Source organism: Topomyia yanbarensis, chromosome 3 (genome assembly GCF_030247195.1).
Source record: "Topomyia yanbarensis strain Yona2022 chromosome 3, ASM3024719v1, whole genome shotgun sequence".
Taxonomy (NCBI): Eukaryota; Metazoa; Arthropoda; class Insecta; order Diptera; family Culicidae; genus Topomyia; species Topomyia yanbarensis.
In genome coordinates this window covers 162,764,883-162,790,027 of record NC_080672.1, presented here as the reverse complement: position 1 = coordinate 162,790,027, position 25,145 = coordinate 162,764,883, and the positions used below count along the sequence as shown (strand labels likewise).

Below are 25,145 nucleotides of genomic sequence, written 5' to 3'. Positions count from 1 at the left end.
TGGGTTTGGATGTGTTATTGTCCTAAAAGGAAACAAACTAAAAAATGTTTTTTTCAATAGTTTCGGGCCAAAAAATTGAAAAAGGACTGAGGTATTAACTCACGGTACTAATCTGCATCAGAATATGCCTTAACCCGCACACCCCTAAAGATCCCTATTATTCTGAAATTACAGCCATTTGCAACTATTTGGCTCATACATTTCTTCGAAATATATTCGGGGTATTATTGTGGTTATCAAAAATCGTTCCATAAATAAAATTCCAACTTGAAACCGAGACCCAATCAGTACCAATGTCAAACTCCTTCATATTTGGACTACGTAGGAGATTCAGTGAAGACTATCAGAGAGAAGGATCGGCTGTGTATGATACAAAGGTGATACTTTCCTATTAACCAGATATATTCTTTCCTCGCGTGATCCGGAGAGTTGCATGAATTTACACCATCTCATGAAGGTTTAGCTTAACTTCAGAGGAACTGGAAATGATGTTGCGGCGGCTACGATGCTCAACCAATTACATTTTGGAACAGCACACATATAGCTCTGCGAATAATATTAGAAACCACTATGTTTTACAACCTTTTCGCAAGATGTTTACTCATCATCTTATAAAATGATGGTTTTCCATCATTTTCATAAACAATGATCAACAAATTGATCGGTGATTTGGTGTTTAAAAGTTATTTTTTAACAATGTTTACAGAAAATATATGCACTATGACAGAACAGAATCAAATCAGCAACACTTTGCTTCCAGCGCTATCTGTGAGCGGTTTCAACGTAGAATCGCCAATGGAACATACCCACACGGTAAAAAAAAATTTCACGTCTAATCCAAGAGCAGAGTTTTTAATAGTAGAGTTGCGTAAAGAGGATTGGCAACATTGGACCAATCATTGGTCTTTTTTAAATTTTGGCAACCTTCTATTTTTAGTTAAATTTCAAATGACTTCACCCGAACGCTTCAGTTAGAAGTTAACTTTGCGCATTTAAAAATTTAAAATTAAGTGTTTAGTTGTATTTTGTAAAAATCAGTACGATAAATAACATCGTATAAAGAATTTAAGCTTTTTCCGGTTCTCAACTGATCCGCAACTAAGAACGAAATGCATTGATTTTTGCCGCTTGCCGTCTGATTGGGGTGTGACAAAAAACAGTCGAATTTGCAGCGTAAGATAAATTTGAAAAGGTACATAAGTGGAATGCATACACAAATTTGTCAAAATTTTAGCTGCACTTTAACTATGAGAAATACCTTCATATTTCCACTGTCGGTGGAAGAGCTGTTCCGGTGTTTAAAATAGTGCCAAATTTGAATATCAGTGAACATATATTTTTTAATAATTGTCATTAAGCAAAATATTAACATTATTTAAATGTTAATATTACATCATTGAATTTTTTTCTCATAATTATAATCACATAATAACGATACTCCCCACGCATTCGAGCATTGTTATTCTTCGTGTCCGATAGGTAGACGTTTTGAGTGTTCAATAGGTAGATTTGCTTCAGTCTTTGCGCAACTGTTCTTTATAAACTGTGTCCAAGTGCTTTTTCACTTGAATTAGTTTGTCATGCCTCACTACCAATTGAAGTGATTTGGCTTTGATAATCTGGTGATTTACAAATGGCACTAAAGTGATCCGGCTTTTAAAACTATTTAATGGATTTTATCTATAAATCAAAATGCTTATCTGTTGGATTCGCACCACTGTTCAAATCTATTGAATTTGAATGGTTCAACCTTTGTTTACAAATGTCAAATGTACATGAACCTAATTGTCGTAAAACAAACACTTGGAAATCGGTGTAAGAATGTGAAAATCTAGATAGTATGTAATTTTTTGAGTGTTCGAAAGCGTGAGTATTACATTATTTTTTGTTAAGCTCAAATTTATTATGCTATTATTTATGTTCAAGGCACGGAATGCACCGGAAAATTTATATTACACTGAAAAAACTAGACACGTTAACATCATGTGGAAAACACTTGAATTGATTCAATTGTAAAACACATGAAAATGATACGTTTGTCATTTGAATATCTAATAGAGTGTGGGCAAGGGACCATCCATAAATGAAGTAGCATTATATGGGGGAGGGGAGAGTTTTGTATTTTGTGATGATGTATGACGACAGGGGGGTAGGGGGTCATGTCATGCTACGTAGCTTTTTTAAAGGGGAATAGGGGTTGACCTGATGTCACGACAATCTTACCCGTGTCATCTAACTAACATCGTTTTTGATTTTTTTTAAATTTTTTACGGGGACAACGAGGGGGGTGAGAGTTGCCGTCAAGCTACGTAATTATCAGGGGGGTATATAGAATTTTGTGACGAAATGCTACGATGGGGAGGGGAGTGCTAAAAATCACTCAAAAAATGTTACGTCATTTATGGATCATCCCCAACATGATTTTCAAATGGAATTCTTGCGAACATTATGTGAAAATCACATTAATATCGTAAGAAATATCACTGACTAAGATTTTCAAATGAATTACACGTGAATATCAATTAGTTTTACCTATAGATTTAATGGGTAGAAGAATCGGCGAAATCAATTGTTTTACATATGGATATGCACTATATGTTTTTCACACGAATGTCATGTGGAAAGTTCATACTATGCGACTCAACAGCATGGCAACCAAAATTCAATGGTAAAACATATCGTATTCATGTGAAAGTAGTATGAATATAATTTGAAATAGCACATGAACTTCTTTTTAATAGATTTTCATGTGAAATTCGAAGGGAAATCATTTGATTTGCTTTTCAACATGCACGGTAAAAAATCATCACGTTAATGTAAAATGATTTGCAGTTGAATTCGCACTACTTGTCAAGCATTGCAATGTGAAGTGCAAATCTATTGGAAGAAACCATATGAAACAATGATCGAATCAAGAGAAAATCACTTCAATTGCAATAGATTTGCACATCACTGTTGATGTGCAGTGTATTGAACTCTTGGTTGTTTTTCATTAGTATGTCAACAAATTATCACATTCAATTTAAATAAAGCACGAAGGAATCAACAGAAAATCACTTCAATTGTTGTTGGCTTGCACATCACAACTGATGTGCAGTTCATTAAACTCTGAATGATTTCCATATGTAACTTTCCGAATTATCACTTTCAATGTAAAGGGATTATCTTGGGATTTCATTTTGGTTAAACAAAGTAGCTTAAAATGTTATATCGTTATATTTCACATGTTAATTTAATATCTGTACAGACGATATTCACACATTTCACTCATTGGGTTTTCGTGCGATGTGCCAAATGCCAGCTTTCGATTGTCTCGGTCAACTCCATAGTTGTAATCGTTGCGGAAGGAAACCCTTTTTCGATTGATGAAGAGTATTGACCTGAAAACAAATAATAGTATAAAAATTATTGTTTTGACATTGACAAAATTTTCATAATACTCACGATCTATAGAAGTTGAATAATATAGGAAGGAAATGTCAGATCACAGCTTGGATTGCGACTATCTTCCTCCGATTGCCGACTCTGTTTGTTGTCAGTTGGGCATCTTCATACTTTTGAGCCCATGCGTTTTTTGACATTTGTAACCAAGGAAAAAGCAATTTTTATTCAATAGATGTGAACAGTGGTGCTAATTCAACAGATTTAAGTTTTATTTTAAAGGTAATTTCTATTGAATAATTATCAAAGAGAGATCACTTTGATGTAAATTGTTAATCACTATAAAATCAAAGCTAAATCACTTCAATTGGTAGTGCGCCATAACGATCTGACTGAAGTGCAAAAGCCTTTAAATTAGACATTTTTTTACCGTGTGCAAATGCACTTGAAAATGTTAAATTTCCTTTGGTTTTATAGTGTGATTTTCTATCAGTGTATGATAAATCATAAATATCAGCTTGGAAATCATGCGGAGTTCAATACATGTTCCATTAGAAGCCATGTGTAAAACATTCCAAATTGAAGTGATTTCGTAGTGCTTTGATGTGATCAATTTCAATAGATTGGCATATCGCATTGCAATGTTTGTCAAGTAGTGCGAATTCAACAGCAAATCACTTTACATCAAAGTGTGCAATGTTCACCGTGCAGTTTTCTTCACTTCTGCTAGAAAGTGCAAAAACGGTGCAGTTTCAGTGCACTCCACTACACCGGTGTCAATCAATCGAAAACCCCATCAGTTTCGTTCGTTTCTATTCAACGCGGAAACAAAAAACTACCTAAAATTGAGTTCCTTTAACTCAAACTCGTGGTATGGTAGGGTTGTTAATCGATAATTAATCGTCATCGTCGATAACGTTAACCACCCGTCAACGTCATCGGAAACTCCGTTAACGATAATTTATCGTCGGATTCATCGTCATCGTCGATAATTCATCGGTGGTTATCGCGATACATTTTGCGTTACTTTCCCGTTTATTGGAGTTGAAGTTGATGCGGTCAACTTTCAATTGTTTTGAAATAAATAACTATTGGAAGACATGTTGTTGGCAGTTGAAAATCAATAGTTTTGGACATTTTCTATGCACAGGGGGTCCGACGATGAGTCAAAATGGAATTTTTTGTCAACTTTTCGGGAGAGTTTGTATTGAAGGGAAAGTTATTGGCAGTTGACAATCAATAGTTTTGGACATTTTCAATACACAGGGGGTTCGACGATGTGTTAAAATGGATTTTTTCAACTTTTAAGGAAAGTTTATTATATTGAAGAAGTTATTGTTAAGTGAAAATCAATAGTTTTGGGAATTTTCAATGTACCGTCGGTGCGTCAAAATAGAAATTTTTTCAACTTTTCGCGAACTTTTTATATTGAAGGGCAGGTTGTTGACAGTTGAAAATCGATAGTTTTGGACATTTTCAATTCACAGGAGGATCCACCAGTGCACAGTGTTTCCAAAGTGGCAAAAAGGTGAAATAAATTCTTTGAACCACGAAAAACATTTTTAGCTATAGTGTCTTCAGCAAAGTTTATTTATATTTTTTTGCATTTAAAAAGTATTAGTTGGGTGATTAATCCCTCTAAAGCTGAGCAGCAAGTTTTTGTTTGGTCATTTATGAAAATAAAAAAAAACTTTCTTTGGCAAAGTTGTTGAGAATATCTTAAGTATTAACTTCGCTGAAGAGACTATGTGTCTATCTGTCGATTTTAAATCACATTTGTGGAGATTTCTTTGATATACCCCTGAAAATTGCTTTTTTAAAAATACTTTTCCTGGTAATTTTGTAGAATTTCAAAATGTTCCAAGATTTTGTTCACCATAAGAAAATGCAGAATTTTTGTAATGTAAGTTTATTTGTATCTCTTACAACTTAGAAGTTATCGAATGTTGTGTCCAAAAAGCAAAACAAACACTATCAAAATCGTTTGGTGGGCTCCAACCTACGTTCAAGTCAAATTCGAGTAAATTCCTTCTTTAGCATATTTTTCTTATCTTAGAGATGCAAAATAATCAAAAATAATAATACTGTACTGTAAAACCTCCTTAAGGGAAATTTTTACTAAATGATCAGTACGGGTTATGAGGCTTTGTCGAGGGACTAAAGAAGAATATTTTAACCGCTCCGATTTATTAAAAAGAAATAAAAAATATGTTAGTCCAGGTGTTTGCGTTTCGACTTCGTCTCTTCAGAACCAGAAAAAATATGTGCCGATTTTGCCAATGTCATCGTTTTATCAGCCTAAAATTCGCCAAGGGGCTGATAAAAACGGGTCTTCACTGTATTCAAAAAACCGACTAAAACTCTATTATGAGGCCGTTCATAAATTACACTACATATTTAAGGGTAAAAGAAGGAAGAATGAAGCATCTTGTTACATAGTGTAGAGAAGAAACGGAGGAGGGGACTAAAAGCTTCCTAACTAGAAAATGTAATCAAACATTGGAAATGTGTATGTATATTCTCTTTTTTAAAATCCGGAATCTTCTAGTTTAAATTAAAATTATAATAAAATCTGTTAATCACCACACCACTAAAATGTGTAGTGTAATTTGTGAATGGCCTAATAATAGTGGTTTAGAAGTTTTTTTCAATACACTACAATTTTGCGTGCTATAAATTACTAATTACACAATAGCTCAAAATTTGTTTTCTTCATGGTCAAAACAATTTTGATCACCTTTTTGCCGCTTGGAAACACTGTGCACCTGGGACTCTTCTGTGCACAAACTTACTCGAAAAGTTGAAAAATTCAATTTTGACACATCGTCGGACCCTTCTGCGTTTTGAAATGTCCAAAATTCCCTTCAATATAATACACTTTCCCGAAAAGTTTAAATTATTTAATTTTGACGCCCTGTGCATAGAAAATGTCCAAAACTATTGATTTTCAACTGCCAACAACATGTCCTTCAATAGGTATTTATTTCTAAACAATTGAAAATTAACCGGATCAACTTCAACTCCAATAAATGGGAAAGTAACGCAAAATGTATCGCGATAACCGATGAACCGACGATGACGATGAAAACGACGATACAATTATCGACGATGACGATGGAGGCGACGATACATTATCGTTAACGGAGTTTCCGATGACGATACATTATCGTTAACGCCCGGATAGAATTTTACAATAGCATTTACCCTACAAACAATTATAAAGCAATAAATATTATAGTTATTACTGTTTCAACATTGTTCGATACCAAGTTCTCACAGTAGATTTACAATAAAATTTTACGTAACAATAAATTTCACTGTTCAGCAAAAAACTGATACAGTGCATTCACATTAAATTTTACTGTTTTCGAGAAAACAATGCATGGGGAAAAATTGATTTTTCTAATGTTAATATACATAACCACCCCCCTTTTTCACTGTAAAAGTCTATTTTACATTGAAATTTACTGTAAAAACACTAAAGTTTATTGTTTTTGTATTGTAGCATAATACTAAAATTTACTGTAAATTATTGTAAAATTACTGTACTGTCACACTGAAAATCATGGTTTTGTTACTGTACATTTCTATTTGGGCGAGTAACGCCGATAAATTATCGTGAAAAATGTATCGTATTAACAACCCTGGTTAAAATTAGGTAAACCGTGTTGAAGGTAGTTTCCATTTAACCACGGCAAAAATTACAACTCATTGATAGGTTTTTTATACTAAAATTTAAGTTGAATTTACCTAATTTTGAGTATACCCCAAACAACTCAAAAGCACCTTCCTCCACGGAAGACCTCGACTGAGTCGAATCTCTCGTTTTGTTTTTGACAACACTAATAAGTGCGAAGGCGTCGCACAACTCAAAAGTAAGTTAAAAGAACTTATTCTGCAGGTTGTTTTATTTAACCGTGAAGTAAAAACGATATAAAATTTTTGACAGCTGATTATGATTATTAATGGGATTTTCGATTGATTGACATCGGTGTAGTGGATTGCACTAGTTTTGCACTTTCTAGCAGAAGTGTCAATGGAACATACCCAGTTTTCTGCACTTCTGCTAGAAAGTGCAAAAACGGTGCAGTTTCAGTGCACTCCACTACACCGGTGTCAATCAATCGAAAACCCCATAAATCTACACTGAGAAATAAAAATATGCATAGTTTAGCATACTTTCTATTCCCGTCTCTTTTCTTCCCACTGAGACGTCCAAAACATTGTTTCAAAATCGTCCAATGCGGGTCCAACGATGGATGTTTGTTGAACGGTTATTTGGACGTTGTCCAAATTGTTCCAACGTCCTTCACGCAGAATAATCAGGCCTTTTTGAATCGACAAAACGTTTTGTTGAATCTAAAACGTGGCGAATGACTGTTTCAAACTGAAATGGGCGTTTTTCAAAAGCGTTTGGTTTAGTTCAACAAATACTTCTGTTTACATTTTAAATAGAAACATTGTTGAATCAAAATAAAATTTGTTAGATCTAACTGATCCCTTTGTTAAAAACCAACAGAATCTTTGTTTAATTTCAACTAAATTTGAGTTGTTCTCTCCTATGGTTGATACAAAAGATTTGTTTTTTGTTCCTTCAAACTTGTTTGTTCGGTTAAACTTAACATTATTTTGTTGTTTCAAACGAAATATTTGTTGAAACTACTGAAAATCCAACAAATGAATTAGTTGGTAATTTCAACCAACAGTATTGATTGAATCAAACCTGAATCTTGTTTGTACCTATATCAAACGCGAAAATTGTTGTTTAAAATCAAAATTTGTTTATCTTTACTAATTTTTTTTCTGCGTGTTCATTGGACGATTTTGAAACTAACCGTTCCTAGAGGGTTCTGCTGTGATTTTTATTACAGACACTGTATATAACCAAAGAGAATAGGGAAAGAGACGAATAGTGTGAAGCCAAAAATACCTTATTGAGCAGACCAATCGTGCAATGTAAATAAACATTACTCATGCCTGAGTTGGAGGAGATAAGTATTGAACTTCTATCAAAAAAGAAATTTGAATTTTCGTCAGAATTTAGTTCAATCGTGATTGTAAGGTGCATTCTAGAGTATATGTATGAGTAAAAATAAGCTTTAGATTTCATCTCTTTGTTTCGAAATGCACATCGTTTGATAAACAAATCCATCGATCGACATACGGTTTGTTTTCAAAATATAATAGGAGTCATTTAAAGTGCTGCCTGTAGAAGCGGTTGCCAAAATTCTAGTGTTGAAATCATCATAAAGGGAGTGTTGCCGTTTTGACTGATTTTCACTCTTCGTCTCTTTCACTATTCTCTTTGTATATAACAGACTAGCGGAGAGAAAAACAGTAAAACTGGCAACCATGAATGTAAATTGGCATCACGGAAGCTCTCACCCAGTTAAACTCATTCCGGAACCGGTTCGGATTTCTGAATGGAGTCATTATGGATTCCAAATCAAATGCTACAACCGATTCCGACTCAGAATCGGTTGTTGCATTTGATTTGGAATCCATATTGACTCCATTCAGGATTCCGAATCAAATTCCGAATGGTTTGACCGGGCATAAGCTTTACATGGGCTTCCTCTTGTACTTCCTCTCTCAAAACCCTCATGCTCGTTTGGCTGCACTTTTTGACAGTCCGTTTGGCTGCAATTTTTGACACTTCTCTAGTCTGTGTATAAAGTGTCTGCAATTTTTATGCATTCTCTACACGCAAACAAAAAACTACCTAAAATTGAGTACTTTTGACTCAATCTCGGGTCCGCCGGGCGAGGTGGCCACCGACCCGCCGTCGGAAGCAAGCGAACCTGTGATCCACTCGTTTGCCCGGCGTACTCAAACTTAGAGGCTATCCCTAGTTTAAGGCTAGTTTACAGTCCGGAAAACGTGTCACGGGATTTGGGTCCCTGTGTATTTTAAATGGAGCTCGGGATTTCAAATCCCGTGACGGGAAATAAGTCTACACAAAAATGACAGTTTTCCTGAAGTGTAAACCCAACCGCGGGAAACATCACGGGATTTTAAAACTCTCCACACAGAAATCCGGCCGGGAACAATTCAACACAAATTGTTTCCGACGGGGAAAATAGTATTTTTATAAAGTTTACAATTCGCTGCAAGTTGGATACAGTTTGTATTTTTAAGAAGCAGCAGAGTTTTTGGTTTGACAGTTTGGAGAGATCTCAGCGGGAAATTTTCCCTGATCAAATCCCGACGCAAATCCCGTGCGAAATCCCGTGATCCATTTCCCGAACTGTAAACTAGCCTTTACACGCAAAAGCGATGTGGCGTAGCCACATTGGGTGGTGGACACAAAATAAAATTGGCAACGCTAGCAAAATGTAAACATAAATGAACACTCCGGATGAATCTATCGTCAATTGACATTTCGAGGAGTTTTGATTCGAGCCAATAATATGGGCCCTTCATTTCTTCTTGTTTGCCCAAAAAAAGTGACAGCTGATGCACACATATGGGATTTTCGATTGATTGACACCGATGTAGTGGATTGCACTGGTTTTGCACTTTCTAGCAGAAGTGTCATAATGGAACATACTCAGTTTTCTGCACTTCTGCAAGAAAGTTCAAAAACGGTGCAGTTTCAGTGCACTCCACTACACCGGTGTCAATCAATCGAAAACCCCAATAGAAAAAAAATGTGTACACCTGTATCCCAGTCAAAAGGGCTAGTTGCTGGTTAACGGGAGGCTATTTGCCAAATCGGATGCGCTAATTGCCCTTCAATTTGCCAGCAATTGCTGGCAATTAGGGGGCTATTTCAACTGCAACATTTGGTCGATTTGCCGCCGTCATTTTTTTGCCGCCCAACCCGCCCTTAAATCGCCACCAAATCGCCCACGGAACGCGCAACTTAATCGCCCTTAATTGCCTAATATGAAAATTAAAAATAATACTTATTTTCGGATTCATTATCTACTCACATCTACTTACCAGTATACTAGGTAAACACCACCAAATTGAAGGTAGAATCAAATACAAATATGTTAATACGGAATGCTCTGATGATTTTTCGAGGACGCGTTTTAAGCTACCCTGTACCTGGAAAGGTACAGTGTCAAAGTGACAGTGTACTTTGAAGAAATTTGTTTGAAACTGGTAACACTGATAATTTTTGTTTATTTTGGTAAATTGCCGTAACTAACATAGCGTTTCTAAGGAAAAAAAACAAAAATTCTAGTTTCTATAATCTTTTCGTGTAATCTAGAAATAATAGGAAAAGAGCTAATATATAATAATTATTCTACTCTCGAGTCGAGAAAAAAGGTTAATCCTTATGGATGAAGAAGCAAAAATGCATAAATTTAAATCATTCTGGTATGGAACCTTAGGGCGAGTCCATCGAGGAAGATCTGTTTACAGCAATAATTTTGTGTAGTTTATTCCAAGGTGCTTAGAGTTGATTAAAGAGAATAAAAACTTCTTGGATTATTCGGTCAAGAAGCCTTCAAACAGCTACAGCAAATTCAGGTTAGACGAGATGCACGTATGGGCGAAGAAATCTCGGATGAGCTGCTCATGATGTTATTAAAATTACTGAAAAAATGTATCTTTTAAGCGATTTATGAAAATTGTTCAGCCTAAAGCAAGTGTTCGTAATTAAATCTGCTCAATTTTTTTGTCTAACTGCGATACCTGAATACCAATAGTAACGTTTATCTAGTAAGATAATAAAGTACCATTTGTCATGGTAGTGGTTATAGCAATGGAAATCGGAGCGTACACTGCTTAGTTGGTAGTTGTCCTAGGTACTGTTGTCCCTTGGTTTGTAATAAATAAGGGGAACAATTCTAGGCAATACGACGTAAGACCATAAAGCAAATCAGTAAACTAGGCACTTCAATGCTGTGTATCTACTTGAAAGATGTGACAACCGTTGGCGTTGTGTCGTTACTAGGGGTATTTCTCGGATGCTTAAAAATTGATTGCTTCGTCTCCAATATCAATGGCTTCTTCAATTGAATAAATTATATTTGCTCAGTAAATTACTTAAATTAAGTTTTCATCCATCGATCACACACAATGGTTTCTCAAAATTTACTCCTAAGAAGCTGGTGACTCCGTCAGCAGTCTTCGATTGTTCTGCGATTATTTGGATTTCGCTTATATTCTCGTAATGCTCAGGTTTCTCCACCAATACAACAACCATTGTTTTGGAAAAAGTAATATGTGGATTAGAAACATAATATTTTAAAGTAACTATATGAATAGAAACAGACTTTGTACACTTGGAAATGTACTTAGACACTAAAATTGCACATATACTTCACTATGAGAAATTCAGTCTCATAGATGTTTGCCTTAGAGCATTTTCGTTTTTACATAGTACTACACCGGTGTAGTGTAAAAGTATAATAGAGTGACAACACTCAAGTGTATAGTATCGGCGAAGAGCTATATTAACAACAAAAATGCTTGTAGACTGATTCGAGTATGGACAAATTGATTTTTTCAGTGATATGCACCGGGTAGTTCCGTGAAGTGGCTATGCACTTTCGATCAGTAGTGCAAAAAACTGGGTATGTTCCATTGACACTTCTTTTCCACTACATCGGTGCACTACCATCGAAAACGGCAAACGAAAGCGAATCGCGATCGAAATGCGTTAAGTTTATGTACAATTCTGAAGTGCAAGTGAATTTGTATTTTATACAGCACTAATGTATAGTTTTAATGCGGAAAGGTTTCTTGTCATACATTTCTGCCGTGCGTCGACCAGGAAGAATTCAATATTAATTCGTCAAAAGGGCGAAATTGTTTTTTGTAAACAAACTTGATTCGCTCACTAGTCTGCTGCAGAGTGGAATTTCATGTAAAATATGCGTTTATGTAAATTTTTACTCTTCGTAGAAGTAATTTCAATTGTTTTCTGCTTTGAAATTATAGTAAATTAAGAGAAACCATCAAAATAAAAGTTTGTTTACAAATCTTATTCGCCCTTTTGCAAATTTAGTATGGAATTGTCATTATCAAGTTCGTAGCACTGGCCGTACAAATTACCTGTACGTTATGAAAGAATGCAGTGCCAAGTATTTCTCTTTTCTATCCAATTATTTAAGTCCTTAATATTTGGAATCGAGCCAGTTTAACGAGTCCTTGCCATAGGCTACTGAACAACACACTTTATCTCGAGTTTACAATAAAATATTTGTCTAGGATTCCCTTTGATAAAGTAAATTCAATCATGTTTTGTACGGAAATCGTCGAGGAGCTGGCATCTAGCCACGAAGAAATGACCGTTCACTTTCGTCCGATGCTCTCTACCACTGTTTGAAGGCCAGTCTTTAATTCATCGATATCTGGATGGAAACAGGATGTTTAAAGTGCAGTTGTAGCTGAGGATATTGTGCGACACAGTGTTATCATCTCACAGAAATTAATACGGATTTGAAAAAATTTGACTTTTCCAGCATATATCGATCGCATCGCCGTTTCGCTCCTCCTTTCCGAAATCGAGGTTCATCATCGGTTTCTTTTCGGCCATTCACTGAAAATTGGGAAAGCCATTAGCCATAGATGAATCGTTATAATATTTTACTTCTACTCTCGATGAATCTTATGTCCAGCTATCCGACTGCGGCAACAGAAATCGACAGAAATAGATGACATGTATAACGGAATAAAGTATATGTTGTTTGTGCAACTGCCGAAAACAACCAAATTAATATCACCATGGGCACGCTAAACAAATTGCGTTGCCGGTTATATTTATTTCCATAAACTTTAACCTGTCAAGGCGGAGCAGAGCAATTGGGTTGCGTAATTTGATTGTTAGGTGAACCAAGTTTTGATTTTGCTTTTGTATGGGACCTTGGCGTATTTAATTTGTATTTGGTAGAATCAATGGTGAAATTAGTATTGCACTCCAAAACTTACCACAATCTGACTTTCATTAAGACTTTAGGGCAGAGATCTTGTTCCACTATACTTACACACGATTCCACAATTTCCCACATTTTTTTGGCTAAATGAAGTGCACTAGACAAACAAACTACAAGGAAGAACACACCAATTGTTCAAAAAACAATTTCAAGCTTAAGCCAAACATGAATCGCCATGTTTCAAAAACGCGAAAAACAACCTAGTCCATTTCAGCCGCCAGAAAATTTGTCTAAGTATTGAAATTACCTTTAAATCGCATTCGCAAATTGCATTTGTTCCGAGGGGCAATTAGCACAGACGAGTTGAGTCAAACGTCAAACTTTTTAAATCGCCTGACCATGTTCGTCCGCATTTTTTGACAGGGATACACCTCGGTCTGAAAAGGGATCTTTAGGGGTGTGCGGGTTAAGGCATATTCTGATGCAGATTAGTACCGTGAGTTAATATCTCAGTCCTTTTTCAATATTTTGGCCCGAAACTATTGAAAAAAAGATTTTTTAGTTTGTTTCCTTTTAGGACAATAACACATCCAAACCCATGCGGTTGCCTTATCAGATCTACCATAGTTTGCAGATGAAACTTGGGATGGCAGGTTGCTAGCGGATTGACAAAGTACCAGATCATGCTGTGTGGGGTGCTGTCCCGGTTAACAATGAAGCGAACGAGATATTTGCAGATACGTCATTTAGTAGGAAAACTGTCAGTTTGCTGGTTGAGCTTATTTTTTGGTTTTTTAAAATTTAAAAATCATAAAAGAATAATTAAGGTTTAAGAATGATATGAGTGTACTCGTAAGGACACCCGCTACCAATACATATGAAAAACTGGCACCATTTTTCCAAATTAAAGATCCCTATTGTCCTTTAAGGACGATTCAGACGATACATCAGCTTCCGTCAACGGAACGTCACCGTTCCGTCAGGATAAGTTAAATACTTTTCTCTTGCGCCCGTTCACACGTGCCGTACGTCAAAACGTTCCGTGCCGTTGATGTTGTGTGTGAATACCTCCATTTAACTGCATGTAACTTATCCTGACGAAACGGTGACGTTCCGTTGACGTTGACGGAAGCTGATGTATCGTCTGAATCGCCCTTAATACTTTTCTCTTGTGCCCGTTCACACGTGCCGTACGTCTAAACGTTCCGTGTCGTTGATGTTGTGTGTAAATGCCTCCATCTAACTGCATGTAACTTATCCTGACGGAACGGTGACGTTCCGTTGACGGAAGCTGATGTATCGTCTGAATCGTCCTTTATTCCATTTTTATTGAAAATGGGTACTTTATTTTATTAGTGTAGAGTTCAAAACAAAAATCTGCACAAAACTTCCAGCTGATATCTCGCGTGTTTTTTGAAAAGGGCCAATAAGCATGCTGTCAAAATTCACTTTGAGGGGAAATTCCGGACAAACCATTAGCCGCAGACTATAAATCTTAGCAGTAGACGAAAGAGAAAACTTTTTTCTTCCATAAAATGTTAACATCCGTTCTCGGAGAGTTACGGTTTGGCCGCAATTTTCTCTCAGTGAATTTTGACAGCATGCTTATTGGCCGTTTACAAAAAAACACGCGTGAATATTGACCTTTCTACTCCCGTTAAAAAAGAAACGGTGCCAAATTATTTCGTGAGGAAAACAAAAAAAAATTGCACTGCAAAAACCGATTGAGGTTAGATATTTCGTGAGGCAAACAAACCAAACTCCTTTGGTTTGACTTTGCATCTGTGGTTGTAAATGAGCTGTCAGAAATCATAAGACATAAAAAAATTTAAGTTTTTACAATCAAATATAACGTTGAAGAATGTCTATTGAATACGATAGTTGGCATCTTTTGGAAAACTTTGAAAATATTTGCCGTTTCTGTCTGTCACAAGAGAATTGCATCCAGATACTTCACGATGGAAGAATCAACGACACTTTATTAAAAGCTGCAGATATAATCATTTCAAAGGTAAGGATCAACCCTGGTAGGTTAACAATCGAATCATTGCGAATAATTGAGCTCTTCTCCTTAGGTGGATGAAAACGATGGTTTGCCTAACAGTATCTGTCAACGATGTTTGAACTGTGTAATTGAGTTTGTAGATTTCGAATCTCGTTGTCGAGAAACATACGATGTATTGCAACACGTTATAGAACTTCGGCTAGAAGCGAATGGCGATGGAGGTGTGATCGAAGAGATAGTATTTTCCCAAGAATACATTGGTTTGGAAGAGCAGTCAAGCCGCTCCTTAAAAGGTGAAAATAACAGTGGCGAGGAGAATATTACTACTGATTGCGATAATATAGCTGATGATTTTATTATAACAGAATCTGACAAACTAACTAGTAGCACGAATGAGGTGTTTAAACCGACACAGGAATCCTGCAGAAAAGGTAAATGCTGTCCCGTATGTGGCAAGTTTGTGTCACAATTGAGTAAACACCTACCCACTCATTCGGATGTGAAACGTCACACTTGCTTACATTGCTCTAAACAGTTCGCACATGATACAACTCTCAGGAAACACATCCGCTCCGTTCATCTTAAAATCAAACGATATCAATGCCAGCATTGTTCGGAATCTTTCACGGACCGTAGTTCGCAACGCTATCATGAGGTGGCGAAACATAAAGAAGCGAGGGATTACGTTTGTACACTATGCAATAAATCCTATTTCACTTCGACAGGGCTCCAACAACATAACAGCTTGAACCATGAACAGCGAAAGTTCAAATGCGATCAATGTGGAAAAATGTTTGCTATGAAGTAGATTTTATAATTTTGTATGAATGGCTTAAACTGTCCGCTAATTTATATTGCAGATATCACTTGAAGGAACATGAATATACCCATTCAGATGCGAGACCGTACAAATGTTCACTTTGCGACAGATCGTTCAAGCGAGTAAAAAATTTAAATGAGCATTTATCTATACATAAGAGAGGCATATAATCAAGTTTTTGTGTTGATTACATTCGAGTATATACGTAGGTACACCAATAAAAGATATATGGCCATGATAGACAAAACTGTCCGATATGTATGTAAAAATAGCATTTTGGACTGTTATGCATATCACGGCAGTATACAAATTCCTCCATATTAAACGTTTATTCATTTTATTCCGCTAAGTTGTACCAGAGCGTCTGGTTGCACGTTGTTGTCAACTATAAAACTAATAATAATTATTATTCATAAAATGTTTCATACTTTAGTCCTAGTAGACCCTTGTACAATATGCTTGTTACTGTGGTGATGCCGTAGTGCAGATTTGGTAACAAAATTTTTATTACATCCATCGACGTGACAATTAAATACTTCAGCGTTGATCTCGAACGTGTGTATATGTCGCAAATGCGATGTTAACTCGCCAGACGTTACAAATCGCTTATCGCAAAACGAGCAGGAATGATTCTTTTCGCCACGGTGTACTTTCATGTGAACATACAACCCGTTCCTGGTGCCAAGCTGTTTGTCGCAAAGCGTACACGGATACATTCTTCGTGAGCCTTTTTCCGAATGCGCTGATGCCTTGTGTTCTTTCAACTCGTTTGACTGTTTATATGCCTTCGAACAAAGATCGCAGGCATACGGCCTTTCATTAGTATGAGTACGCATGTGCCGACGCAAATCGTCCGAACGAAGAAACACGCGGTCGCAATAATTGCATGGCTTTCCCGGCTGTGTATCCTTTGAATGAATTTTTCTGTGACGATTCAACGTCTGTGGTTGACTGAATGTTTTGTGACAAACTTCACATATGTTTTGTTTTTTTTCTTCGACTAATAACTTCTTTGCATCATTCAGCACTTCTAAAGCAAAGTTTTCAGGTTTAGTGTGGATCGTTATATTTTCCTTCTTGGAATCAGTATTCTTTTCCGATGACAGACATTCCTTCAACATGACATCGGTGCGTCGACACATTTCAATAAATTGAAATGCCGATCGCGCTTTCTCAACACAGGTTAGACATATACTCTTTGGTAGTCGGGTATCATGTTTACCAATCTACAATTAAATCAATCGAAATACAATCATATTTACTATATATGCTGCTGTACCTCATCGTCTACAAACAAACAGAGGATTTCTTCGAAGGACTGTATCTGAGAGACAAACATGTCTTCTTCTAAATATATTTCCTCGATTTGATACAGCTCTCCATCCACATCGTTATCTCCGTTCAGGCATGTTCGGCATACGGCTGGTAGTTGCTTAGAAATTTCTTCCTTGTTTTCTTGCAACAATTCGAGCTTCCGGTTTGAATCCATTGTAGAACGTGAGTTGCTAATGAACATAATAAAACACATTGTGAACATAAAAACTATTAAGAAATTTGTCTTAAGATACTTGCAAAAACATGTATTGTAAAACGGAATTTGTAATAGTTTATCAATTATTCCTTGACCTGATTCTGTAACTACAAACGGGTTATCGTGCTCAATAAAATTACAAAATCTAGACTAACATGTGAAAAGGGCCGAAATGCAAAATGTAAACAAATCGAATTTTCATATTCTATTAGAAAATATCTAACCGAACACGTACATGACGCAACAAATGATTATAAAGAACTTAGATAACGTTTTTATCACAAATTACAAATGGAAGGCCCATGATTTTTATGAACTAACTGATTATGAAAGATCAAACAGATTATAGAGTTCTATGCAAACGATTTCACTCACACTACTTGGGGGTTTGTTTTCCTCCAGCTGTCATATATAAAACTGTCAGCCAAATTAAACATTTGAATTAGCTCTCGTAAAGTATTTATAATGGTGTTGAAATGCTCAATGTCGCTGTAAAACTGATTCGGGGGACATACAATTCCGGTTGATCATATTTCATCATGAAAATAATCCGACCGAAAAGTTATTTTTGATTTGTTTTCCTCCATCTATGACAGGTGGAGAAAACAAACCGTTGAACACACTAATACAGTTACAGATTGTCAAGTACTCTATAAAAGGGCCTGACTGATTTCAAAAGGGCCCAATTAGCAATACACTCATAATGCAAGGTTTATAAAGGATTGTTATATATTACCTGATTGTACATAGTTTTTAAGAGCAGCGCAACACTTACTCAATGCATTATTCAAAGCTACATTTGCTCTGAGCCCAAATTTTCCACAATGTACATACAGGGCCAATCTGATTTTTCAATGTTCAATAGGGCCAATCTAGCCAACAAATTAGATTTCACTTAATTCTTCTAACTTACGGTGTAATATCGGACCTGAAAAGTATTTTCTTATGTGGGGTATCTAACGACGCTGAATCCCTCTGGATAGACTCCAGAGGGATTCAGCGTCTTTAGGGGTATTCAAGTAGAAGCAATATACGCAATCAAACGAAATAAAATAGTATCAATTTTCTAAATAGAATTATACTGCCGTTCTACGCATAATTATCCCATGTATATAGGGAATCCCATAGAACATGGGACAATTCTAGCCAAACATGTCAAATTGTCCTGAGTGCAAATGACAGTTTTTCTTTGTTTTTTTTCTTTCGCTAATAACTTTATATGTTTGTTACTTAACTCTTAGCTAATAATAAGCTAGTCGAAATCAAAGTTTCTCGATATATCCTGAACTACACAGCAAAAAGAATTGTAATGATAGCCGATGCGATGTTCACCGATGTGCATGGAATTTAGACGTAATGATAAAACAAACACAATATTTTACCGTTATAGCTAGAATTATACATCAATCACCTAATATCACGCGATAACTACGTGTTGAGATTATTACATAATTTTTATTGGATATTGCTTTTAAATTGACATAATATCGCAATAAACATGATGTACGAATCTCTTCCTTTCAAAGCCATGTAATATTAATTCACTGAAAGATTATTCATTTTTGAGTATGATATTGTACCTTGGCATACTTGTATTATTACACGGTTTGTCACCATATCGTATTCATAAATATGCACATCACTCTTTCCATCAACTTTATTGTGATATCACACGCATTATCGCTATATTAAACAGCATGAAATAATTTTCAGTGTATTGCTGACAACTATCCAAATTCCACCCCTCGTTCGTCAGTCTTCAGTTTGTGTGTAATTCGTGTGAGCCTGTTTCTCGAAGACTTTAAATATTATAAAAAAAGGTAATATAATTTATATAATATATATAATGATATTATCACGTCCCGGTTCCGCCATTAAATTGTCCTCTGGACAACAAGTTGGCTGCATTTTCTTTCCGGTGGAAAGAATAAACAACTGGTAAGTTTTGTTTTACTTTTTCCACTGCATATTCAATAACGCAGTGCGGCAAATTATCCAGTAAAGTTGAATGAAGTGCAATTAGCTCAGATCTTATTAATCTGGAAAGATGTGTGCTAGTTGCACATCATTACATTTTTTGTCCAGAATTCTGTTTGTTATTGAGTAGTTGGATAGGAAAGTGAAAATTTAATAATAAATAGAAAACATAAGTATGAACTAACTTGAGATATCCCACTCTTCGTCAAGCCGAGTCCGCCGGATGTGGTGCGGTTGGAAGTACAAGCAAATTGGGATCTACCTAGAAAAGTGGTACCAGCGTAGTACTCACAAAGCAGGTAGAAATTGCCCACTAATTGGAACCATTTTTTTAAAATATTTATGCTTTTAGGTACAATGCATTCAAAGGCTCAGGAAAAAAAAAATGAAAAATTCTAATTAGCAAACAGCACTTTTGTGGTTCTGAATGGCTGTGCGGGTTCCGGATTCGCGCATCGTATTTAAGGACTTTGTGACGCACCTTCCTTCGGACATTGACCTCGGACGGTATGGCACGGTGCCTCTGATTCCTAATCAACAGGTTCTGTATTTTACCTTATGTTTACTCTAAACTTTGCGGATGGAGCTAATAGGATATATTTTGTGTGCTAATTTTCGGTGAAAAGCACAATATTAACTGATTCATAAAAGCTTTGTTGTAGAGTCTGAAAACTATTTTGATTCGCCTGACGATGGGATCGAGCCATTTTGATGTTATGCCGTATGTTGTTTGCATTTGTTCTATCAATTGCCAACAACCACACGATGGTACAGGTCTCAATAGGAGGACCGTTATTTGTCCCAGAACTAATCAGGAACCATTCTTGTTGCCAGTAGAAGCGTTGTATTAGATCTGTAATTGCACAATGTTTGCTTGGAGTCACACTAGGGGGAGTCGCTCATTTACTCCTCTGGTCATCTCATTACATAATATGTATACCGTCATTGGGGGCTGCTTTTCGCCAGAATTGGAGAACGATATTTGAGCTTGGCGTTAAAATGTCACGTTGTTGAATGTTTTGCTTTTGTCAAAAAACAACATAAACCTTGAACTACAAGCTCAAATATTGTTCTCTAATTTTGGCGTAAAGCAGCCCCAATGACGGTACTTAATAATAATATATAACTTTTAACGAGATATACTACTTGATACCTATGCTCTACACTGCCCATAATCGCAAGTCAGTCCCATGTTCTATGGGATTCCCTATCTACATGGGACTGACTTGCGATTATAGGCAGTACAGATGGCATCAAATATTATTCCGGATCGGATATCACATCACATCAGTGGCAAAGCAGTGGGTATACGGTCAAGTTTCCCCCGGCTAGTGTTAAACTGATAAGCTACTGCATATATTTTTGCTTTGCTTTGTTTAGTTTGACAAGCTAGAAACTGCCAACTGGGAGTTTAATATGCAGGGGAAATGAAATAGTTATCGTTTGGTCTAAGTTGGATGAATTTTTGGTTGAGAGGCAGTGGCGTAGCCAGGGGGGGGGGGGGGGGGGGGTTTGGGGGTTAAACCCCCCCCCCCCCCAAACCAAAATTAATTGGATTGAAAAAAAATTGATGCTGACAAATTTAATTTAATATTCCACAAAATATTTTTGGAAAAATATTCTTTGATCACTACATTGAGAACTGTGTTGAACTTTTGGAAAATTATGGGAAGGGGATCTTGTAACTTATCTCTTAGCCAAAATCCCATAGTTGTCAAATTACTTCAATGTAAAATAAAATAACTGTCTGAATTATTATGAGCTCATTTTTGGAAAGATGCTTCAGAATATGGATTAGAGACAATTTTTCTAATGGGAATCTAAATTTGAATAGGTTGATTGCATATAAAACATAAGCTTGTTTACCGAAAACTTACATACATTTCAACATTTGCTGAAAATGTATTTTTTTAGATTGTGTAGAGTTTAGACAACAATTCAATATGGTTAACAACAAGAATAACATTTCAGAAACTAGTTGAAAGCTGATGTAATTTTGTCTCTAGCAGGTCAGGATTGGTTTTATGAGCATTGGATTTTTGTTGTATTATCAACTATATGAATAGCCTCTTAGCAGGATGCAATGAATGGCGTACTAAAATTTTGTGTCCTACGTACTAGTACTGCAAGTTGTGAGGGTTGACTAATAAAGAAAAGTAAAATTAATGCTCGATAAATTTTTAACGGTCACGATCACATTCATTCGAAACTGCCAAATTTCGATGTTAAGTAACATTGAAGAATTTCAAAACGTAAAACTGTTCATCTGCTGATAGAATAATTTTGACGGTTAATCCTCCTAGAAGTAATTATAGACAAGAATTACTCTTCAACCAAATTTGGGTCGAGATTTAATGTCTCCAGCAAAGTTTTCGAAAGTGCTATTTCAAACAACTTTGTCAAAGACATAAATATCCCACATATTCAGAGTATCGAAATATAGTAGTAGAAAATCTTTACAACAAGCTATTCTGAAATTACTGTATTTGATAAATTTCTTCTGCGGTAATTAAATAATAAATTCACATTGCGTTCAAGGTGCCTTTGAAGCTTACAAAAAAATAAGGGAACTGGATATACAACAAATAATGCCCAGATATTAAAAGGACTCAAAAACACAAAGAGTGATTCCATTTTCAGGAGCTAGCATCAATTCGGCGCAAGCTTAGTCCGTCCACCAAGTTAGTGTCGGATTCTGATGAGATTAAGTCGAAACGCAAGTTTCAGTTCCATCCATCCATAATTTAGTTATAGGTTTTGTGTTCTCAACTCGCAATGATTGTTTCAAACAATTTTATCCGTAGCGCAGAAAAAAATAGTTTTCACCTAAATTTTTCTTCACTAAGAAGAAATATAGCAGGCCCAGTCCATTTAAATCCCTATATGTTGAATTCATGTAATCTTCATATTTTCAACAAAATTGTTTGAAATGACATTATCAAAAACTTTGCTGAAGGCACCATGTCTCTTAATATTTTTGAAAAATTAATTCACCATAATTACCTCTATGAGAGTTAATCACCAAAATTTCTATATCAAAGCAGGCGCTGTTTTATGTTGATAACTTCCCGAAGTTGTCAAACCTTCAAAGTCAAGGATTATTATATTAGGTGATCTTGAACGTTGAAAATTTTTTAGATCATTTATCCCACTTTAAAAGATCGCAATTTTTGACTTCATTGACATATTATACAAGAAAATAATCTATAGAGGTTTGAAAACTGTTCCATGTTGATCCTTCTTGTTTGTAGACTGGAATGACATCTGTTAGACTACTTATGTTTTTGAGTTTTCAATAATTTATCAAACTAATATTAAATTTTAGCATTTTTTTCAAAAAATTTGCGATTTTCATCAAAACCCCCTCCAAACCAAATTTCTGGCTACACCACTGTTGAGAGGTGTTGTATGCCCTCGAAATCGTGATTTGTAGCGGGAAGTTATTTGGGGCCCTTTGCACTAACAAATTGGCAGCGTTTATATATTTGGTCTTTTTGTTTTTGTAGACGTCCTGGAAGGAGGCAGGGGGATCTTTCCAACGGTGTGCTTTTTTAATAGAGATACTGTAAGTTATTGATACAATAGTGTTAGGATAGCCGTAGCTTCCTAAGTTCCCAAGCTAATATCACACCTATTTCCCAGCAAATACCTGACCTATTCCTACAAACTCGATATCAGTTAAAACCGCGCGTTTTGCTTATATTTTTAGTCGACCGCTTGAAATATCAGTATTATTCAAGTGTAACTAGATTTTGATAAAAGTTCCTATTTCATATTTGGAATAATGGAAAGTTATGCTTACGGTTTGTACTTTATTTATATGTATTGAGGTCTTAAGATAGTATTTTGTTTGTCTATAGAAAACGTCAATTACTTTCACGCTTTTGTAGCAGACGGTTTCAACACACGCTTTTGCTAAATTATTGAAATACTTTTTTGTCCACGTATGTCCAGTATGTTTCAAGGCAATTTGTGTTCCTCTAAGGATTCACCATTTGGAACACCATAGAAATCTTGCCGAATTTGCCCGTTTTTGGGTAATCTTTGATTAAGTAATCCGTCACCGTCTGATTATATGATTTTCAGTTTAAAATTTGGACTCGTATTTTTAATTATTGCTGCCCATCTGGTTGTCGTAGCGAGTTGCACAATACGGCACTTTGATCAGGAAGAATCGCGTAGTTAGTGGTGAAAATTTCATCGAGATTCATAAGCATGTTCAAAAGTTATCAAAAGTGGAATGCAAAAGACGTAATTAATTTTGATCAAAATGATTCATTCACATTGAAAACCAACACGCAGAAAAAATTTAGTAAAAATAAACAAATATTGATTTTAAATAACAATTTTCCCGTGTGATAGAGTGACAAACAAGATTTAGGTTTGATTCAATCAATACTGTTGGTTGAAATTACCAACTAATTCATTTGTTGGCTTTTCAGTAGTTTCAACAAAATTTGTTGATAATATTAATATTTATTAATATTTCGTTTGAAACAACAAAATCATATTAAGTTTAACCGAACAAACAAGTTTGAAGGAACAAAAACAAATCTTTTGTATCAACCAAAGGAGAGAACAACTCAAATTTAGTTGAAATTAAACAAAGATTCTGTTGGTTTTTAACAAAGGGATCAGTTAGATGTTTCTATTTAAAATGTAAACAGAAGTATTTGTTGAACTAAACCAAATACATGCTTTTGAAAAACGCCCATTTCAGTTTGAAACAGTCATTCGCCACATTTTAGATCCAACAAAACGTTTTGTTGATTCAAAATGGCCTGATTCTTCTGCGTGAACAAGGTTAACAGAAGTGTTCCAAATTTCAAAAATCGTTTATGAATTTCATGCTGAAACGTTACCGGAAAACTATAACGTTTGATCATGCATGGTAAAACAAACCTAAAAGTGGAAAATTTGACTAGATACTACGAGCGATAATCAGTAAAGTAGTACAAAAGAATACTGGGATCTCCAGTCGTGGTTTGGCCAAATAACTCACCTTGGCGTACACTCCAGCTTGGCAAATTTGTTTGTGAGAAGGTTGTCAGTCGTAGTATGTCAGCAAGCATGACAACAAGACGTGGTTCCTCAAAACTATACCAGGAAGTAGTACAAGCATGTTCTGACCAAGTATAAAATTAAATAATTAAATGAACGCTTCATCGTAGTAATGGACTTTGGACAAATCCTTGGTCAAACAATTTAAATAAAACTACGAATCTTAATGAATTTCACTTTTTTTGTGTGTTTTTGTCATATTCGTTTTTAGTTACTGCATTTTGCAAGCAAATTTGTTTGTATTCTAGACACCCAAACATATCAATGCGTGCAAATCAATATCAAAATATTCTATCATTTAACTACACACCATTTAAAAGTCGATACATTATAAACGTTATTGGCATACACTGGAACCATTAAATCTTCGTTCGTGAAAATTCACTTATATTTAGATTTAAATGTCAGCCATTTTATATCCGCCATTTTGAATATTAAAAATCTGACATCAAAATCGTAATCTGCGCCCCAAAAAACATGGTATGTACCTTATCAGGTCAATCAAAACCATTTTCGACTTTTGGCCAGGTTTTAGGG

The 25,145-nt window shown here is 35.6% G+C and overlaps 3 protein-coding genes across 13 annotated transcripts in view; 2 read left to right on the top strand and 1 right to left on the bottom strand.

Moving 5' to 3' along the window:
- Positions 1-1,575: 1,575 nt before the first annotated feature.
- LOC131691142 (polycomb protein suz12-B) overlaps positions 1,576-25,145 on the top strand; it is a 171,322-nt gene continuing 147,752 nt past the window's right edge. The window contains exons 1-3 of one of the 2 annotated variants that reach the window (XM_058977331.1): positions 19,396-19,508; positions 19,758-19,846; positions 19,900-20,054. The gene's annotated coding sequence lies outside the window, so the exon portion shown is untranslated. Of the gene's footprint in view, positions 1,867-19,395; positions 19,509-19,757; positions 19,847-19,899; positions 20,055-25,145 lie in introns of those variants that run through there. The other variant, XM_058977332.1, reaches the window with a different exon arrangement.
- LOC131691146 (gastrula zinc finger protein XlCGF7.1-like) lies at positions 14,908-16,239 on the top strand. 6 transcript variants are annotated; one of them, XM_058977347.1, is made up of 5 exons: positions 14,916-15,225; positions 15,290-15,512; positions 15,585-15,650; positions 15,945-16,023; positions 16,080-16,239. In XM_058977347.1, the coding sequence occupies exons 1-5, from the start codon at positions 15,076-15,078 to the stop codon at positions 16,207-16,209; spliced, it is 648 nt and encodes a 215-aa protein (XP_058833330.1). In that variant the 5' UTR covers positions 14,916-15,075; the 3' UTR covers positions 16,210-16,239. The 6 variants fall into 6 exon arrangements, 5 of the variants coding, with proteins under 5 accessions (XP_058833329.1, XP_058833330.1, XP_058833327.1 ...); XR_009305724.1 differs by having other exon boundaries at positions 14,908-15,225; positions 15,290-15,874; XM_058977346.1 differs by having other exon boundaries at positions 14,915-15,225; positions 15,290-15,650.
- Positions 16,319-18,052, bottom strand: LOC131691145 (zinc finger protein 595-like). Of its 5 annotated transcripts, none has more exons than XM_058977341.1 (3): positions 17,806-18,052; positions 17,319-17,544; positions 16,319-17,265 (listed from the first exon to the last, which is right to left on the bottom strand). In XM_058977341.1, exons 2-3 carry the CDS (start codon positions 17,526-17,528, stop codon positions 16,462-16,464), a joined length of 1,014 nt encoding a protein of 337 aa, XP_058833324.1. In that variant the 5' UTR covers positions 17,529-17,544; positions 17,806-18,052; the 3' UTR covers positions 16,319-16,461. The 5 variants fall into 5 exon arrangements, with proteins under 5 accessions (XP_058833324.1, XP_058833321.1, XP_058833323.1 ...); XM_058977338.1 differs by lacking the exon at positions 17,806-18,052 and adding an exon at positions 17,612-17,781; XM_058977340.1 differs by lacking the exon at positions 17,806-18,052 and adding an exon at positions 17,666-17,773.

Excerpts from the sequence above, each read along its gene's own strand:
- LOC131691146 (XM_058977343.1), top strand. The coding sequence starts at position 15,076 with ATGTCTATTGAATACGATAGTTGGCATCTTTTGGAAAACTTTGAAAAT. Across the intron at positions 15,226-15,289 it reads CAGATATAATCATTTCAAAG|GTGGATGAAAACGATGGTTT; the intron begins GTAAGGATCAAC and ends TCTTCTCCTTAG. Across the intron at positions 16,024-16,079 it reads GGAAAAATGTTTGCTATGAA|ATATCACTTGAAGGAACATG; the intron begins GTAGATTTTATA and ends TTTATATTGCAG.
- LOC131691145 (XM_058977337.1), bottom strand. The coding sequence starts at position 17,576 with ATGTTCACAATGTGTTTTATTATGTTCATTAGCAACTCACGTTCTACA. Across the intron at positions 17,266-17,318 it reads GTTTGTTTGTAGACGATGAG|ATTGGTAAACATGATACCCG; the intron begins GTACAGCAGCAT and ends ATTTAATTGTAG.